This window comes from Apteryx mantelli, chromosome Z (assembly GCF_036417845.1).
Source record: "Apteryx mantelli isolate bAptMan1 chromosome Z, bAptMan1.hap1, whole genome shotgun sequence".
Taxonomy (NCBI): domain Eukaryota; kingdom Metazoa; phylum Chordata; class Aves; order Apterygiformes; family Apterygidae; genus Apteryx; species Apteryx mantelli.
Window position 1 is genome coordinate 68,228,037 of NC_090020.1, and position 21,220 is coordinate 68,249,256.

Genomic DNA, 21,220 nt, shown 5'->3' on the forward strand with positions numbered 1-21,220 from the left:
CCACCCTCCTTTCTTGTTCTATAGGGAAAGAGGGAAGTACTGAACAACCTTCCAACAACATAGCGTGGCAGAGTAGCTAACATCTCATCTGTTTAGTCATCAGAAAACTGATCCCACACGTAAATACCAGCCTAAGTCATCCTTACAGGGGCATACTAAAACGAAGCAATAAAATCTCCTTACTGCATTTGTCTAAAAGGCAGTTGACACCTCTACAAAATCTGGTCATGGAGTGCATGTAATGCCATCTGAGACATATCTGCATCTAACAGCTTACAGAACATCTTAACAGATGAAATTTTTAGATGACCCTGATGAGCTATACAAGCTGTGAGTCGCACAGGACATTCAGCTTCCAAAAGTATTAAAGATAGATCTGTTTGCTATCAGTCATAGTCAGCATTCTGTTCAAATGGTGTCTAAGCCTTGGCTGTTTCATGTGGTTTCCTCATTTCACAGATAAGAGGGATCACTTACACCTGTTTACTGATCATGTGAGCTTGAGTCCTGAGGAAATTCAAATAAGCGTTCAGCAATAGTGATCTTTACCCTGTTCTTCAGAAACATTCTGCTTTTTCCGTCGTTAGTCTTTTACTCTGTGACAACCCATTGCATATCCGATTCAAAACAAATAGGTGCCACATGAACAACAACTGTCAAAGCTCAAGCTGCAACAAAGTAAGCCTAAAAACCCTCTTGCTGTTTTTTGGTGGTTTTTGTAGCGAGAAAAGTGCAACATTTTTAGCAAACTTGTTTCCGACAAAACTTAAAACTCTGTTTTCTTCATGCTGTTTTCTTCAGACTAACCCAAAGGATGGAGTACAGCAGTCTAATTTATCAGCAGAAAGGATAATGCCCACATTTTCGGAATCTCCCCCCCCCCCCAAAAAAAAAAAAAAAGGTTTTGATTTCTCACTGCCAGCTATTCTTTCCTCTGCCCTAGGGAACTTACTGTGTGTTTGTGCCTTTGAAAGGAAAAATGAAAAAAATAGGGTGGGAGGACTCTGAGAACTGCTGCCGTACATGAAGTTCAGTTCAGTGTGCTATGCCACCTACTGCAAACCACTGAAGTTTCAGAGTTCAGACTTTGAAATTGTTAGAGCGTATTGCATGGCATATTGCATGTCAGTTGTATTTTTATGTTCCTTTTAAAATAATCTATAAGTGTCTCCTGAACGGAGCAGGAGATCTTTGTTTTAAATTGCATGTTTTTTAGGATGACAGTAGAATATACATGCCTGAAAAGATCAAATTGATTTTTCGCAGGCAAGTGTAAATATGGTGTTTTTATAATTTCTGAGTGCTTGCAATCTAAATATTATTCTAACGGTTTTAAATATCAGAATAGGTGGAGATTCAAAGTTGGTGACAGCACCTGTATTAGGTAATACTGAAGGCTTGATTCCCAGATCAGTCTCTTTGGAGAAAAATGGAAGGTAGGCAAGAGATGATAGAGATGGTTTTCATAAATGGCAATTCATTAAGAAAAATATAAATAAACACAATAAATTGTGTATTTCTGTTTTTTGTATATATTGAATACGCAGACCAAAATTTATTCCTCAGCATTTTTCAGGTTGTTTCTTATGCTGTTTTTTCAGAATGTCATTGAATTACTGCAATGAATATAACTGATCTAGCAATCTCAGAGTCTTCTTCTTGAGGAAAAAAATTTGCCAATTCATTACTGTCATGCTTTGTGTATGATCGCAGGAGTACTCTCCCTGAAACACTAGGGAAAACAGACAGTGATCTGCTGGTCTTGAAAAATTTAGAAAGTAACAGTCTTGGAACTTTTGAATCTTGAGGAAGGTTTTGTTTTAGCATCTATATTGCTGCTTATTTTATAGATAAGCAATATTGATATAAAGTAGCCATTGATGTGTGACTGACACTACCCCCACAGGAAGCATCTATGTTTTTGTGTGTAGATGTGTCTGTGAGTGTGGACATGTTGGGGATGCAGACACATACACGCAAAAAACAGTTACATCTTAGAAAGGATTTATAACTTCGTTTGTAACAAAAAGGATTGGACAGGTTGAAAAATACTTTGTGTTTAAAAAAAAAACAAACAAAAAAACCCATAAATCTGTAGACTATATTTCTTCTGGATCTTCCTTCTGGGAGTATGGTGAGTATGCTCAAGCTATATAAGGAACAGCCAGATCTCTTAAAAATGTACTAATATGTCAAGCATGTTCCTGGTTACGTAAGAGAGATGTCAGTTTGCCTTGTGAAGCAGTGATGGGATTCATGTTAATAAATCCTGCATAGATTTAGCAACAGTTACTTCAAAACTCTTTCCTAAGGTTGATATATATATATTTAATATCTTTATATATATTTTTTTGTATCTTATACAAGAGCCTTCTTTTTTCCCTGCCATTCCTCCTTCCTCCCACATGGGCCAGTCTTACAGGCAAGATGATTTTGTGGCGCAGTTGACATATTCCTTGTGATCTTTTCAGGGTTTTGCTAATTAGAAATTTTCTGTTTAATATCAGTAGAGGAATTAACAATATAACTTTTTATTAACTACCTAACCTTCAAATATATATAGGTGTCCTTATTTCATGTGAGCTGACACTACATTTGAAGTTGTAGCAAAACTGATTGCAGCTTGCTTTCTATTGTGGCCCCAGGTTAAGTATTTTTGATGTGGAGGGAAGAAAAGTTCTTCCCTGGATTGAGAATATAACTTCTCCAGAGCTGTGATGTGAATCCCTCAGACTATTTTGAGGTGACTAAGAGCATGCACAGGCTAGACTATCTTGAAGCAAGAGGTGTGCGGCATTCTTTTTCCTCCTGATGGAGATTAGTTGCAAGCTTGACAACTAACAAATTTGACATTTTTAAGTTGTATCAGATGAAATTTTTCTGTAATGCTATATTTGGTTCTCCTGGAAGTACTGAAAAGGAAGAAGAAGGTAGCCTCATACTGCCCTGAATGAAGATTTAAACAGAAGCTTAAATAGTTAAAAGGAAGATTTGCAGCTGTGCATTTCACATAATATTTACTGGAGTGAACAATTGTGCAACCTCCTTTTGGATATGTGTTAAACAACACAGAACTCACATAAACTCTTCCCTCCAGCTTCCAAGTGATATTTGAGAGGATACTATTGGCAGTGATAAAAAAAATCATAAACTGTGACGAATATGGACACACTGTACTCTTGGTGTTAACAAAAAAAATATTTATTTGATATTTCCAAAATTATACATGAAAACAGAATTTTGTTAATTTTGAACAATTAGTTGAATGATTCCTGTCCTATAGTAGTGATGAATAACTATACTTTTGAACTACATTACCCATTATTTTTTTCTGAGAACAAAGGTTAATTTTTTTCCTTTTATAAAGTAATTCAAACCTGTGTTTGACGAAAGATTATCTTTGCTTCTCTAATAAGTAGCGGGACTGTGTTTTGTTTAAATTTGTATGTAAATAGGGTGTTCTAGTCACATCATGGGAGTTTTGGCACTCCTGGGTTCATAGCTGAGGGAAAAAAAATCATACACCTGGACATGAGTCATGCCTCGCCTGTCTGAGAAAACTATTATACTAAATGCCATGTTTTAGGAAACCTTCCACATAACACATTCCTTAAGTCTAATGTGAATTATTGTCAGGTTTTTGTGATGTTTTTGGAATTTTTGCCCAAATTTTATAATTTAGTTTATGCATGAAGTGGTTCAAGAGTAAAAATAGATGTGGACCTACAAAGTTGTTAGAGAAATGCATGACATCAGGCTGACAAACCTAAATGCTTATCATGTATATTAACATTTTTTGATATGACATTTTGGGTACCAACTAAGTTGCTGGTTCATATTATTGGCCTCTGAGAGTCTCGGAGTGTTTAACAGACACATGTTGGAGTCTGGACTGGCAGAGGACTCATACTTTGAACTTCCGTATCTTAAAAATCTTCAGAAAAGGTAAAAACATTAATTCATGGGATAGTTTGTGCTAAAGTACACCTTTGAAAACAACTTCTTGTTCTGTAAGACTGAATTTGTCCCATCAAGAAGTGCAACTGCTGGGTCATTATTCACAGGCCATTGTCCTGAACAGCACCACAACATACTACCTAGTGCCTTGGAGAAGGAAGCTGAGTGTGGATTGTGTACCCCATATAAAGAGTTAAGGCAAAAGAATGTAAGCTTATTTGTCTTGTAGAAATTGTGATTTCCAGTTGTTGATAGCTTATTGATGCCAGGAATTATTTTGAAGCGCATTTGCCAGGAAAATGAGTTAAAATGGCACCCTGAGGTACAGACATTCTCAGTCTTCTTTCTTGTCTTCTCAGTACAAGTTTTTTATCCTTAAACTACAGGCTGTAATTTCATCAGAATTGAAGTGTAAGAAAGTTCAGAGCAGGTCACTATTCTAATGGAATATTCTAATGGAAGCTCTTGAAGGAAATAACAAGGTTTGTTGGAGGTTAGTAGGTGGTTCTTAAAACTATGCCACTGTCGAGACTCGCTGGTAATTGGACAGAGCCACAAAGAAGAGTACTGAGTTTTGGTGTTTGTTCTTTTGGGGCAGTTGGTGTGGAAAAACAAAGTTCTTCCATCTAGGCTCTCCCAAGCTAAGGAATTCAAACCAAAAAGACAGGATCATAAGCTCAAAAAATCAACATGCAGCTCTTCTGGCTCCAGTGTCTCATGTAAGGATCCATGTACTGCCTTCTTCTGTGCACCTGGATAGAAGAGGTCAAGCACTCTACAGTTCAGGACACAGTTTTTCTCTTAGAAATCATCAGTACTGTTACTGAGATAAGATTTCAGAGGATCAGGCAGGAACATATGGTTGAAAAGTAGCTGGCTGAAGCTTCGAGTAGGTAAGATGGATGTTATATTGCTAGGAAAAAAAAAAAAGACCTTCAAAGAACTGATTGGGGTGTTAGCCTTTCAGTCAATGAAAAACGATTCTCTACCAGTGTTGAAGTAATGTGATAACTTGGTTCTTGTGGCTGTGATACTGCTGTGCATGGCCATGCAAATAATATTTCTAGGTAGCTGAAAAATCCTGTAGCAACTTGTTATATTGGAACTGACATAGAAAGCTGGAAGGACTGGGGCATCTAATAGATGCTATGAAGTTCTTTACAAGTACAATTGGTAGATATTATGGTGGTATGGAAGCATACAGTTCAGTTTCAATGTAATCCCTTTTCTGTGTAAGTAATGTTCAACTTGATAAGTTGATGATAAAATAAATAAAATGACCTATTTTTGCTTTGTTACTTTATGAGTCTGGCTGAATTAATAGAGAGTTTAAGCAAGGTCTTGTCTAAATGCCATGATCATCCACCTGTAAGTAACCAACCCTTTTTTAGATCTCTTGTAGAAAAATACTATTCAGTTCTGAATTGAATATTCTCTGTAAATATTCTCTGAAAATGTATTTTTAAAGTGTATGCTCACAACTCCCATTAGCCACCTAAATTGTGCTAGGTACAGAAGACAGGAACTAGATCTGTAAGGTCCCAGTGTAGTCAGTAGACAGAAGGAAGAAACTCTATGGAGTGAAATTAGAGTACTCGTGAGTTGGATGCTTAAATTATATGGTATGAATTCCTTCTTGAATACCAGTTTCCTTACTTTTTGTTTAATGGCTGTCTTTTTTGTTACACAATGCACAAATTGAGTGAATATTTTAAGTACCATATCAGTGATACAGTAATCATGTTGCATTAAATTCTCATTTCATACCTGCCCCATGGTCAGAACTTTTGTGGGTAGTTGTTTTGTTTCACTAAGAAATGGAGTTTTCTTATTATCAGTACTTGGTATCTGTGTCTACATTAAAGTCTCACTTCTCCCCTTCTCAAAATAAGAATAGTACACGTAAAAGATACCTTTAGCACATTTCTCTAAATCACTATATTTGTTACAGACACATCACTTTTTATGCTAGAGTTTTGCTGCTGCTGTTCACTTTTTAATGTTAGTCCCCATGAGCGTAGTACCATTTTCAGACAAACAAAGAATAGCCCACATCCAAATCATAGTTTAGTTTGACATCTGTCAAATAAGAATTTTTCTTCTACCTCAGTGTTCTAACATATGTTGCTCTCCAGAGGAGACAAAGCTTTCCATAGATAACCTTATTGCTTGGCTTATGTTGAGTTGGCTGAGTGCCACTGAACTGTGTCCTAAAAATTTCTGTGGCACATAAACCTGTACAGTCACTGTTGTGTCTGCTCTGCTGGACTCTTCCAGACTCCTTAGTGTGGTTGACAGAGCAAAATTAGTTGCAATGAATGCCTGTGCAAGTTATCACCCTATCTCTTTGTTCACCTCACTTTTGTATCCCGAGTCTCCTCATTAAATGTGCATTTACAACTTGAGTAGACTTTTCTGACACTTTTCTCCAATGATGAAGCGTTTGCATGGTGTTTTGGAGGTGAACTGAAAGATCTGATCATGCTCAGAAATTAACAATTGACATGATAGAAATGACAAGTTACAGCAGTGAGCTACAGGATTAAGGAAAAGAGAATGGGCAAAGGATGACTTATTTATATATGAATAACAGGATATTTCTGGGAGAAGATATGGAATTAGGCTAGATAACACTGGAAGCATAATAGTTCCCCAGTGCTCATTAATGGAGCAGAAATTTTCAGTGATGAAGGACTGTGAGTTGGATTCTTCCCTTATCAAAATGTTGTTGGGTTGATATGTCTGTATGTGCTGGATTTATGGTTGTTATGTTTTCTTTTTTATTCTTTCAATAATGTATATTAAGCAGGAATAAATCATCTTGTTTCTTTGATTATGCTAAGCAGGAGGGTTGTTACCAGATAAGAGTTTTAAATCTGTTTTGTTATACTTGTTTTGATTATTTTTTATTTTTGTCTTGAAAGGGGCTGACAATATCAGGAAATACTGGAGTCGTTACTACCAAGGATCCCAAGGGGTAATATTCGTATTAGACAGTGCCTCCTCTGAAGATGATCTAGAAACTGCTAGGAATGAACTGCATTCTGCTCTTCAGCACCCACAGTTATGTACTTTGCCGTTTTTAATACTGGCCAATCATCAAGACAAGCCAGCAGCTCGCTCCGTGCAAGAGGTATGTTAACATGGCAGCATCTTGCCTCTTTGTATTTACTGTCTGCACACTACTGACCCACTCTTATTCGTTTCCCTGACATCCTAGTTAAGGATTGGCCTTAGTTAACTTTCATCGTAGTACACAGCCTGAGAACAGTCCCTGCCCCTAAGAACTTACAGTGCAATGCACTCCGTACAGACTTGGCTGTTCTGAAAAACACACCAGTAAACACAGTTCTCCTGCTTTCACCATATTTTGCTTAAGGGAGAAAGGCATTTTTAACTACTCTTATCAAAAGCTGCTGAGAGAGTGTTTTTTGTTTTGCTTGTTTTTATTTGCCATTAGTTTTGATCTTGCACTATCCCATTACTCTGTTCTTCACCACTGCTTAAAGCAGTAGATTAAGTTTGCAGCTATGGGTAGCCTTTTATGTAAAAGCTTTTTTCTTAGTTGCTATCTACCGGTGTGAGGGCAAAGTTGCAATTCCTGTTTTGAAGCTGTTACTCTGTTCTGACTTTCTTCTTTTAACATGTGTTGTCTTTGTCTAATTTGCAGGTATCACATAGTAAATTATATAATTGTTCCATTTGGTATACCTTTTGCTCTTAGGTTTCTGAAAAATTCTTCTTACATACATTCCTATTATGTTGCTTATATCTTTGAGAAAGTGTTGAAGGTTACTGACTCTCGAGAAGCTCTACTTATTCTCTTGAAGTTGGAAGAAATTTTTTTTAAATTAAAAATTAAAATTTTTTTATGCTGACGTATATAGTTGATTGTGTCATTCTGCTCATATACAAGTGTTATTTGAAGGACTCTTCACATTAAAGACTATGCGAAATCTCCTGTTTGTTCTGTGAATGGTGTTTTTCATTACAGTGGAGTCAGAACCATTTCAGCATTTTATTGTGTTGCTCCTTTGTATTTAAAAAAAATCTTGCTTTCTTAGACGTGTTTCTTTATCTAAAATACAGTCTTTCTGAAGAATACCAATTCAATTTGATGTGGTGATTTTTAAGTGTTCATTGTCTTACTACTTTTTCCTTTTTAAAATGGCCAAATTATGTTTAAAGTCAATTGAAGACTTCCATTAGAAATATTACTTCAGAAATGTTCCTTCTCAAGTTTCATAGGAATAGTTAATGTAGGAGAACACCCTCTTTATGCCATGTGACGTATGCCAGTTATTTTGCAATACAGCAGTTGTAGACTCTCCATTTTGCAGTTAAGGCCATGCAGATGGATTTTGGGGTTTGTACTGAATCCTTTGCATATTTAGAACTAGCATTTCTTCTCTTTTATTGAGAGGATCCTCACTCTCCCCTTGTCCCTTTCCAGGCTCAGGTATTGTACCTCAACACTCCTAATAACATAAGTGATGATCATCATTGCCAATTGTTTGATATCTCAGTAGAGGAAAAGATCCTTACATGCTTACAGTAGCATTTTAATATGCTTCTACTATATGTTAAAAAAAAAAATCTTTTGGTATATTTTCATGATAAACAAGTCTTGTTATTTTGAGTCTGCGTGAAGTGTTGAATCCAAGAATTTTGTTAAATGTGCACAGCTTATGCATGTTTTCGGGGGGAAAAAAACAAATCAAGAGCTCAGTGTATGTCTCTGCTGAAATTCTTTAGTTAAGAATAGGGAAAAACTAAATTACAAAAAAGAGTATTTTGATTAACTGAAGGAGACAGTCAAAAGTTACTGCTGGTATTTTGTTGCTGAAAAAATGATGTCCTTTGTTTGCTGTGAATGTGAAGGGGGAACCTTACTCTGTGAATTTTGCAGATGATGAAACAGAGATTTGTTGCTTTCTAAAATGTTTTGCTGTGCCTCTGTTCTTATTAGTGAAATGTGAAATGAAAATAAAATGCTTGAATCATCATAGGACCGTTTCTTATTTCAAAAAGAACATTTAAAAAATTTTAACAAATGTGTTGAGCAATATGAGCGTTTTGGTAAATGTTTTTGTAGAAGCAAGGGCATTAAATACAGGTATTGCCTTGCTCTTTTTATGTATATCATAAGACAAACAAACAACTGTTGGAATTTAAAAGAATGTAAACATTCTTTTAGACAATATGTTGCTTTTCTTTAATGCATATGAAAAGACTCCTTGGAGTATAATTAAAGAAAATTTTGGAGTAGCGTATAGTAGGAATTATAGAAAAACTTATTTACAGCAAAAATCCTTCACAAAATTGTACAAGTGCCAAGCAATTTCTGCAACAGATGTTAATTGTATTTATTGTTGGGAAGTGTGGTTGCTTCAATTTTTCCAAAATTTTACAATTTATTTTTAACATGTTTTCTCCATGTCTTGCATAGACAAAAGCAATATTGTAGAAGTTGCATGCCTTAACTATTAGGCAATGTCATGAATAGCTAAATTCAAAACTATAATGAGAATTTTGTTTCTGAAATGTAACTGAACCTAACTTGTTTTACAGGTGTGATTGGAGAATATACTTCATATTATTAATGTGCTCAGGGAAAATTATAGGAGAAACTAAGCTGAAATACCAGTCATAAATATAACCTTATTTTTCTATACTCAGTTGCTAATTGGCTGTTTTACCTCCTAGTTATTTAAATTTTTAAATGAAACCAAAAAAGTACATTTATCACTTCATTCTGGAAACTATAAATTAACATGTCATTTTAAATACTGTACCTCTTATTTTTTTTGTGTCAACTTGTATGGTATTTATTCCACCTTTCCGTGTGAAAGATATATGTAAGTTGTTTTGATGTTCTTGTGACAGTAGCACATATTTAAGTGTTTTCAAATAGCTATTGAGTGATTTCAATTGAGTCATGCTGAAATAAAAACTGCATACATTAATCAGACCGTAATACTTGGAAAATCATATTTAAATCAATAGGTATGTTGCAAAGTAACCGGATTTCAGATTAAAATTATGAGGAATTAATCAGGCATAGGTCAGTTCTTGCTGATGTTTTGGATCCCTTCTGAATTAGTAAATATAAATAGTTACAAGTGAAAAATAAATTGAGTTATCCAGCAGATAGGACAGTGGTGTAATTGTGGCATATCGATTGGTTTGTTTGGTCACTGCTTCCAAAATACTGAGTACAATTCCAGAACGGTTTACCTAATTATAATTCTTAATAAAGCTCATATTGACAGAGAGTGTTTCTGGTTTTCCATCATCAAATTTGATTTTGTTTACAGACAAGTGTTTTTGATTAGTCAGATTTTTGTGACTGACTAAACGTTGCAGGAGACTTATGGTAATAAAGCGCTGTAAATTGCTTTGCAAGTGAACAGCAAAGCTACTGTCATTGCCAACTTGTTGATTTTTATTTTGGAATCAGTGTTACTTTGTGTAATAATATCAGAAACTGGATAAATCAGTAGTTTCATATGGTTCGAAACAGTATGCAAACTGCGAGTTGCTTACCCTCCTGAGTCAGAGCAAGGGGAGTCACAGGTAGGGTGGGTTGGAAGTTGTCCATAGCCAGTGTATTTTAGGAACAGGCTATGCTGAGCAAACGCTTGTCTGAATCATGTTGAGGACTTGTATGCGCTATTTGCATTTCTAAGCAAAATCGTTTGCAGTGTATAGCTGTTCCCCAGGCTTGTTGAATACAAAAGCTGTGTAGAACTGGTCAGAGTAAAAATCCTATGAGGCAATGAAGCCTTGACAGTTCTGTGGTGAAGCAGCTACATATTTGGGTGGTGGGGTGTTGGTTTGGGTTTTTTTCTTTGTTTTCTGTTTTCTTTTTTCTTTTTTAATATTTAAGGCTGTGTTCATGACTGTTTGTGAAGACATTTAAAGACTAATCTTCCAGGGTTTTGTTTGTTTGTCTTGTTTTTTTTGTGTTTTTTTTTTTTTTTAAGTTATACAGAAGTTCAGGCAATTAATAGATTTTTGTCTTGCATAAATATTGCTGACCATTAGTACTGCAGGAAATCATTAAAGTTGTCATGTAATTTACCTTTTTGAAGAATAATAGAACTTTTATATAGAGTTACAAACTAGTAGGCAATGAATTGAAAGTGTCTTTTCAGTCTATTTTAAGATTATGTTATCATTTTAAATATTATTGGCAGGAAACCACTTGGAAAGTGAAAAGATATTATGTAGTGAGCTGATCGCAAGTGTGTTGTGTACACAAGATCATACTTTAAAGATGATGGCTGTGTGAAACTCCAGAAAACCATCTTTTTTCCATTGTTTTTTCTTTGTTATAACACGATTAAAAATGTCTTTGAATTGCAAACAATGTTTTCAAAAGCAAATGTGAAAGGATGATTCCATGTTTATATAGATTGTGATGTATTTATCTATTTTAGAGTATTTCAAGGTATTTGGTTTTTGAATAGTGCAGAGTGTTTAATTCTGTTTTCTGCTGGCGGGAAAGTGGAGGTTGACTCTCTGTGAAAGAGCCACCTGAGTGATGTCAGGACCACTGGCTGCTACCCTGCCAGGTTCTTCTCTGTTGTTTATGTCTGAAAATAATTGTGTAGATAAACAATGTCTCCTTGATGTTTAAGTGTCTTAAAGCTTAAGAAGCATCTCAGAAAATCGTTGAGGTTGTTGGAATCTGTAGAGGCTCCTTCTCCTGCCAAAAAGTTGGAGTGTTATAGAAACTGCACTTTCTGGGCCTCGTGCTTTAAAATCTGAGCTGCCTTAATTCCAGGACCTTACTACTAAAATCAGGGGATCAGTGGCTTCATACGCTTTTGCTATAGTTTATCCCTTCATTAGTTGCTGCTAGTTAAGGGAAAATAGTTTCTCATTGGAAACCCCATCAACTTACCAGTGGGCAAATATAATTATAGATATTATTATTAACAATCTGAAAAACAACATTGAACAATGACACATTAGGAGGTTAAGCTTCAGAGAATATGCAGTATCTCAGCTAACAGCTTTGAACAGATGATGCATCCAGCAGCAAGTAATGCAAAAACTTAGGTTGAAACCAAGAGTGAAAATGGAAGTACTCTCTGCAGTCTGACCTATTCTTATTCTGGTCAGGCCTCCCAAATTTACCTATGAGAAGTCTTAAAAAGCAGCTGTTGCAAATCTGTGTCTTTTATGACAGGGACATCTATACCAAAGTTAAACTGAGGGCAGGTTTTTAGTTCCAAATAAACTATTCCTGAAATAATTCATCTTCAGATTACTGCAGCGTATAGCCAAAATATGGATTCCTACCCTGTTTTGAGATAGCTGTGACCTTAATGACCTTAATATTTGCAATCGCCTCACTGCGAATACCTCTTCTCATCCAAGGTGTATCTCCTGAGATTTGAAGATAGTTTTGGAACTGGATGCTGCTATTTTGAGTATTGGCTGCTTCCTTCACAACTGTGGCCTTTGTGGGAACACTGGAGTTATTTGTCAGACTTCAGTTATGAACACGCTTGCAGGAGAGGAGGACACTATTAAACTGATGTTTAGGAAATATTTCAGTTATTAATCTTGCCATGTTTAGAACAATGCATAAATTACTCCTGTTCACATGTGTCATAGAAAGTCCTTTTCTGAATAAAGAATTTCTTTAGAGCTGTTAAGGAGATGGTTTACATATAAATAGATCCTAAAACAATAGTTACTAATATGACCTGGTAGATGCATTAAAAAACCCCATCAACCTAGAATCTGATTTGAATTAATAAATACACATTGTATTAGCACATTTAATATCACCTGGCAACCATTAAGCAAAGGCTTCTTAAAAACTGATGTTTACAGAAAATCCTAATAATGATTTCCATATAGCCACTAGGAATGATGGATTTCTAAAGTAGGAGATAATCTAATGGGGTGTGTCCTGCCTGTGACCTCCTTCCATCCTATATGATGGCTCTCTGGCTTAAGAAATCTGTTTGTCTTAACTGAAGCTGTTTATAAAAAGCAATGATCTTTCAGATAGCTAGGTTACAAACCATTTAAAGCTATATGGGTTTAAAATTGTCCTCTTCACTCTTATAGGAAAATAGTGGCAGGCAATAAAGACCCTAAAGTATTGGTGTAACAGGCCTCTGCTCTAAGTTAACTTGATAAATGCCTTTATTACTGCTTTTGGTTTGGAGTTTTTGTTATTTTTTTTTAAGGTGGAAGTTGGCACATTTTGAGACTTAGTGTATGCAAGAAGTTCGTAAAGAAGATAAGCTATTTTGTGCTATTTTTGTTGAAATTTTAAGCTTGCATATATATATATATATATATATATGGCATTTACTGTACTTACCAAATGCTTAATCAAACAGTACACAATATTTTGTTACTACATCATGAAGTGAATCTTGTAGCTGGATGTGAAGACCAAAACAGTTTGATATGGTTGCAAATCTGTGTCCAGTGTATATATTAAGCAGGTAGTGTTTGCTTTAATCATTGCATAGTTAGACTGATTACATTAATAGTGAGTTGTGCAGTAAATATTCACTGCTGCAAAATGTAAGTGACCTTTTAAAGATCTTAAAATGAGAAATTTCAAATCTTGGAAGAAACTGGATTTGTCTGTTCTCTTTAAGTCACTGGCATGAAAGGAAATCATGGTGAGCAAAGAAGAAATTAAGGCATTATGAAATGAACCATAAAGTATTTTTAAGGATTAATAAATTATATAGAAAGGCTTTACATTTTGTGAAAACCCTTTATAAAAAGGTGACATGAAGAATCCAAACAGTAAATATACTCCTTTCTTTAAATGGATTTTTGTTTCAATTGCTGTTTTATAGTAAACAAGGTCCTGACAGATAAGATCCTCCATATATTTTCAGCAAATCAAAAGATGGATTGGAATTGTTAATACTTCTTATGCGAATAATACTGCGTTCAAATAACTGCACTGTGCTAATGTACGTGCCCAGTTTAACAAAGAAACAAAAATCTCTGAATAATAAATTCCTGATACTTTCTTGATGAATTTAAAAAAGTCTGCAATGGACTGAGCTGAAAGAGTGCAGCTAGAAATTCTGTATTGGAATGACCTTCCTAAAGGTACAGGCTTTGAGATGTGCGCATGTTGCACAATGTGCAGGAGGCTGAAGAGCAGGAATAGAGTAGTCAAGACAGAAATGGAAGTACTGTTCCCATACACCAATATCATGGCTTCAAACAGTTGCATAGAAAGCAAAAACTTTTAAGTGGCACTTGCAGCTAATAGGGTGGTACAATTCTACAAAAAAGGTACATATTTTGGAGTAAATTTTGAAGAGTATTGCTGTGTATAGCTTTTCAATATCAGTAACTTGATTTTTAAAGCACTGTCAGTGTCTGTAAGTGTTTCTTGTAAATATATATGCATAGGTGGGTGAATTTTGAGTTTTTGTCAGCAGTATTGGCTTACTTTTTGACCCCTTTCTCTGTCCTGTCCCTTCAGGTGTGACAGCCCAACTATTTGTGCAGCCATGCGATGAACTGAATTGGAGTTAAAATTTGTTTACTGCTTCCCTCCTTCCTCCTGGTCTTATTTTTAAACAGAATCAGTTCACAACACAACTGGGCAAGTAGGTGTACAGGCACTATGAGGGACAGTAGGAGGTTGAGAGTGAATGCAAGTTCCTGAAATTAGTACTGGAGCAGAAAGTGTTGTGGAATTCTGTCTAAGATGCATCATATATAAATGCAGTAAGACTTGGAGCTTCTCTTTCCCATCTTTCTCTTTCACTTTTTTGGCTAGTTCCGCTAGAGTGAATCTCAGTTGAGGAAGGTTATGCAGGAAATTAAGGAAAAATTCATTCCCAGATTCCTTAACGATGAAAGCTTTTGCATAGATGTGCAAATAATTTTACTCAAATTGAGAGAGAAGTAGGAAAAAAGCATTTATTTTCACTATGTGCATTGAAAAATGAATGTCCTAATCATCTTTCTAGCCAGGACAAAAGAAACTGCTGTTCAAAGAGAATGACTTACGCTTGCAGAACTAAACAATTAGGTCTTGTAATACTGAATGCAAAGTCAGGAGCATAGTCTGAATAAATGAAAAGCAAAGTGAGAGAAACTTTCAAATGCTTTCAGATACAAAGATCTTCTAGTAAATATTTTTCATAAATGTTTGTTTAGTATGCTTATATAGCATTTATTAAAGACTGCTGGAGATGAGAAGAGCTGAGCTTCATACACAGTTCTTTCTGAAGCCTTTTTTGCTTGGTTACAAGTTTTTGGGCTTTAGTAGAGAATTATTAAATGAAATCTGTTGGATACAAATCTGACTATATGATCGTAATCCTTTTGGGCCTTTAAGTCTGTGAAACTGCTGTTCAGAGGAATTCTTGAGCGCTCAGAAATTTAATTACTGTTTGAGACATTTTGCATGAGCAAAAGATGACTTTTCTCAGAAGAAATATTTCAAGTGGAACAAACCAGTGGCTGTAGAACTGCTTTCCAAATAGAATGCTACAGCAACTTAAAAAAAAAAAAAATCTCCTGATCAGATGAAAAAGAATGGAAAAGCATTTAGTAATGCATTGGACCAAGTTTTTACAAACTCGGCTGTTGTATAAGAAAATAACTCAGGATGTATTTCCTTTCAAACATCCTTTTTATATTTTTAGTAAAATGAATTCTTGAATGCAAAAATTCAAGCTGCAGCATTTCTTCTTAAAAGAGGAGGACTTCATCTCTTTTCAGTCTTTTAAAAGAGAAAGTATCAATGTCTTTAGCATTAAATAGATTTATTGATTGAAGGGGAGTAAAATATATTGTAATTGTTATGTTTAGCAAGGCAAGAAGCTCTCTGATCATTTTGTGTAGTTAAACTTTTTTATGTATTATCTTGTTTTGTTACTCAAGGTTGAACAGATGAGTCAATTTTTTAAAATGTTTTCAGCTTGTTTATGATCACATAATCATCGGTAAATTAGAGTAGGCATGCAGTGTATGAAAAGAATTTTTGGACTCTGTCCATTCCCTGGGAATTAGATGCTCGCATTTATGGAACATCTCGATCAACATGTTTATTGGTTGTGCCAGAACAGAGGTTGAAGAATAACTGAGTAGGACAAAAATTATCCATTTCATATCCATATAGCTAGTTTAAGTTAGAATTTATTTACATCCCTGAATAATGGAAAATTCCAACCGCATCAACTCTACTTACACTATGAAGTAACATAGATTAAGATTGTCTATAGTTCCGAACAACTCAAAGATCGTTAGGAATATATGTATGCAGGGTTGTTTTTAAACCCACATAAATCTGGAGGTGCTCAGAGTTGGGCTTGGGTTTGGGGGGGGGTTTGGTACCTCTTCCATCTGTTAAACTTCTTTAGGCAATGTAAAGACTGAATTCTTCTGTTTATTTAATTGTATTTCTGCAGCAACAGTTCTGGATCAGGATTCCAGGAGTTTGAAATGCTCAGTAAGAAAGGAAGTTCTGACCAAACAGTGTAAATGCTACAAAACGAGAGAACTGCTAAGTACAGCTAGTGATACACAGAAAAATGATGATACAGTATTGATCAACATATTACACAATAATTATGGCTTGACAGGGCCCAGCTGTGCTAAATCATGTGTAGGCATTGTGTTAAAAGTAGTGTTTGGAGGAGAATGGAAAGGAAGGCACTGAGTTATTTCTGAAGATGCTTAAGAGGATTTTCTCTTGGGAATGAGTGGCAACCTGAATCACAAAGAATCACAGAACTGTTGAGGTGGGAAGAGACCTCTGGAGATCTAGTCCAACCCCTCTGCTCAAGCTGGATCACTTAGAGCAGGCTGCCCAGGACCTTGCCCAGATGGCTTTTGAATATCTCCAAGGAAGGAGACTCTACAATCTCTCTGGGCAACCTCTTCCAGTGCTCAGTCACAGTAAAAGGAGTTTTTCCTCATATTCAGATGGAACTTCCTGTGTTTCAGTTTATGTCCATTTCCTCTTGTCCTGTTGCTGGGCACTACCGAGAAGAGCCTGGCTCAGTCTTCTTTACACCCTCCCATCAGATATTTATATGAATTGACAAGATCCCCCCTCAGTCTTCTCTTCTCCAGGCTAAACAGGCCCAGATCTCTCAGCCTCTCCTCATAGGAGAGAAGCTCCAGTCCCTTAATCATCTTAGTGGCCCTTTGCTGGATTCGCTTCAGCAATTCCATGTCTCTCTTGTACTGGGGAGCCCAGAACTGGACGCAGTACTCCAGCTGTGGCCTCACCAGGGCTAAGTAGAGGGGGAGGATCACCTCCCTCGACCTGCCGGCAACACTCTTCCTGATGCAGCCCAGGATACCATTGGCCTTCTTGGCCACCAGGGCACATCGCTGCCTCATGGTTAACTTGGTGTCCACCAGCACTCCCAGGTCCTTCTCAGCAGAGCTGCTTTCCAGCAGGTCAACCCCCAACCTGTACTGGTGCATGGGGTTATTCTTCCCTAGGTGCAGGACCCTGCACTTGCCTTTGTTGAACTTCACAAGGTTCCTCTCTGTCCATCTCTCCAGCCTGTCCAGGTCCCTCTGAATGGCAGCACAGCCTTCTGGTGTATCGGCCACTCCTCCCAGTTTTGTATCATCAGCAGACTTACTGAAGGTACGCTCTTGTCCCTTCATTTGGGCCATTGATGAATAAGTTGAACAGGCTTGGACCCAGTATTGACCCCTGGGGGACACCACTAGTTACTGGCCTCCGACTAGACTTTGCACCACTGATCACAACCCTCTGAGCTCTGCCATTCAGCAGGAAAGAGAGAAAGCAAAACTGAAAATGAATGCACCGCTGGCCCATCAGAGCTTGAAACTGCTTTAGATAGGTGATCATAGGATTTCCATGATTATAAGAGGGAAGCAACAGTGCAGCTCTGAAAGTGGGACAGCATATGACTGAGACTTTACAAAACAGTTCTGAGCAGTGACATGTTTATGTGATAGGATTGGGAAGGGTTCATCTTTGCATCAGCATTCTGGATAGATGTCACTGGGACAAAATTGCTGTTGTCAAGGCTCAGGAAAGAATATTGTAGCTTGTGAGGTGAGATGAAATCTTTTCCTATCCATTCACACTCCTGAACTCTTTGTCTTGGATATCTTTGAGCCATTATGCTTCTGCAAAAATCTGAGTTGCTGTGTGGGTGTGAGGGAAGTCAAAGTCAAAGATTGTTCCCAGGTTATGAGCTTGAATGTTGGACAGAACGTTGTGGTTTTTGAAAATGGCTGAAAAGTAGCAAAGAAGGGAGGTAGCTTAGAGTTCAGTTTATATGACTGAGAATTTTGATTTAGCCATGCTGAGCTTGAGCTAATAACTGTTATGCATCTCTGATATAGATTTAAAGGTAGATCTGTGGTTCATCAGCATGGAAGTGTATTTGAATGTCTTTTAGGTGGAATAACCCAGAGATAAGGAGTAACAGGAGTAATGTAAGAGGACCAGTGACAAATCTTGCGCAGCTGTCTCCCTGCCACCCTCAAAACTGTACTGGGAATAAAGCAAAAGTGATAATTAGAGAGGAATCTGGGGATGAAATGGAAATGAAGAATGGAGAGGAGTTCAGCAAGTTCAACAGTGGTGAAGGGTCCCACAGGTCAGGGAGGATGAGGATGGAGTACTGCTGAGTTTTTGCTTAAAGCAGTTCATTCGAGGCTTTTTTTTGTAGGGATATGTGTTGAGAACAGTGTCTATTATTTCTTCAGAAATCTGTTCTGTCCAAAGCATAATGACATTTGATTCAAAAAGAGGAAGCCATTCTCCCATCAGCTTATTCCAGTGATTCAACAGGAGATGCAGACATACCCCCTGAAGAAACATGAATTATCCACTCTCTAGCATCTGGGAACAATCTTCTTTATAAGACTAGAAGCAGAGTTTTGAATATAATGACATTATTCTAATGATGATTTGTTGATACTGCAGGATATCATTAGTCATGCTGGAATCTTTATAAGCATAAATGTTTTCTCAAAACAGTTTAAATGTTTAGAAAGTCTATTACAGCAGTCTGACATGAAATAGTACACTTGTTCTGCTGCAATTGAACAGGTCAAAATTTTGAGTTTGTGTAGAAAAGAATTATTAGTAAAGGATCATCCAAATAAATGAGAGAACTTATATTAAAAAAAAAAAAAAAAAAAAACTTGGGGAAATTATTCCATCTTGAGAAGATGTGTTGATATAGTATTCAGAGTTATCTAGGTCATTCTTAAAATTGTTTTTGTCTACTATTTAAGTAGCATAGTGTATTAACAGTGTATGGAATAATGCATGCCAGTGCATGCACACAATTTCTCAACATCTTTGTTTTTTTAATGTTCTCTGTTATCTTTCATTGTTCAAATTTTGCTCATATTTGAAGTTGCAAGCATCAGAAATGTTGTCTTGAAACTAAAACTTCAAAATGTGCATGTAGACCTTTTTAAAGCTAATGCATGCTGAAGTTCCATGTTCAAGTATTCATATGAACTGTGAGGCATCTAGCAAACTTGAAAAAACTGCAGTAGTGAATGAGTTTTTCTTAACAAGCACTTCGTCTTGTCACCACATAAGTATGAAGGAGAATAACTGGGTTTACTACATTTTATGGATCTGTTATATATTTGCTACAATACCATAATTTATTTAAAATTATGTTGTCCTGTCTATCTCCCTGTTGATACAGGTTTGTTCTGTAATATTTTCCCAATATTTTAATATAATATATCATCACACCAGTCACATTCTCATTTTCTTCTTTTTTTGTGTGGTAATAAAAGCTAATAAATTATTTTATTGAAATTGTATGAAACACTCAAAAATACTTTAAGGATTTCTCTTTCCTTTGCTTAACTATAGCTTTGTTCTATTGCAGTACTACTTTTGGAACAGAGCATATATTAACTACAAGATTACTACCAAGTATTGTGTTCCAAATTAGATACCTTTGTTCTTTTCACCTAATCATGCTTTTACTCATGGCTGAGGAGAAAGGAAATAGGAGAGTGAAATTTTTATTACTCTTTGGTATAGAAAAATAAAGGTCTTTGGAGCTGTAAATGAAAAGATGCTCTGTCATCAGTTTTGCAGAAAATATTTTGATCCTTTATGATGCAGCACTATATTTATCATTTAAAAATAACTAACTCATTTTAAATAAACTTGGTTATCTATGATATTTTACAATGCGTTATTTAGTTTCATTGTTTTCATACTGTATTCCATTCATTCTGTATAAGTAAAGGCTATCCAATGTTCAAAAGTATGTGTGCACAAAATTTCATTATACAGCCAGTACTCTTCTTTGACTGATTTGGCATGCACTGTGTGTCAAAATTACTCACAGATAAAGTTATTCTCTTATTTTATTTTATTTTTATATTTGGGCACTTCTCTGTGTTTTTAGTTGTCTTTACATTTTCTTGAACAGTAGCTACAGAAACAGTGCTGCACATTTTTTTTTTCAAGTATTACATGTGCCTGCACATCTGTCATGTACCAGAAGAGTTCAAATTATTAATTTTGGATGCCTGCTTTTTCTGTGGAGTTCATATGCTGCCTATATGGTTTCTCATAAAGTTCAGAATGCATCTGTTTAAATTAAAATCATAGTTGAATTAAAAATTATTTTAATTACAGTGTTTTAATATTTAAATAGTTTTACATTGGAGAGAAAATCCCCAGTATTTTCCATGATTATTTCTCATGCTGAGACTGCTAATGTTGTGAAGGCTATTTTGGGCCTTACTAAAACCTCATACTTAACACTTAAAAATAATCTTGTTTTTCAGAAAATATATATTTTAAATAAGTTATTACATTTTAAAATGAAAATGGAGTGTTGTTAAGGGGAAGAAAATGCTTAGTATCTTTGTATTCTGATTTATTATACAGAAGGCTGTTTTTTGACAAAAAGGGCTTTTTTTTTTCTTTTTTCTTTTTTTCCCTCCACTATTCTCAGTCTCTTTTGATCATTGATCTGGGTGACCCCACGCTCAGGGGTTTTTTCTTCATTTGACATGGACAGATTTTTGAAGTATAGCTCTCCTTTGGGAACCTCGGGCAGTTCCACTTGACTAACCTGTGATCTAATGAGCAGTAATGCAGGGTTACAGTGACCATTTTGTTTGCTTTGAGGGAGGATGGCTAGACAGAGAGTGGGAGAGAGGCGGTGTCTGCGGAGAAAAAAGATGCAGGGCGATCGAACAGTGTGAAAAAGACTTGTTAGCCCACATTAGTGTGCCTGATTTACTTCACAACAGGTCAGGA

At 36.0% G+C, this 21,220-nt stretch overlaps 1 protein-coding gene across 4 annotated transcripts in view; it reads left to right on the forward strand.

Annotated features, from left to right (window-relative positions):
- The window catches only part of ARL15 (ADP ribosylation factor like GTPase 15), a 234,102-nt gene that overhangs the window by 93,831 nt on the left and 119,051 nt on the right, over nucleotides 1-21,220 (forward strand). For 3 of the 4 annotated variants that reach the window (XM_067315690.1, XM_067315688.1, XM_067315689.1), the window contains one exon: nucleotides 6,882-7,090. In XM_067315690.1, coding sequence (XP_067171791.1) covers nucleotides 6,882-7,090 — 209 coding nt within the window. Of the gene's footprint in view, nucleotides 1-6,881; nucleotides 7,091-7,681; nucleotides 9,069-21,220 lie in introns of those variants that run through there. The other variant, XM_067315691.1, reaches the window with a different exon arrangement.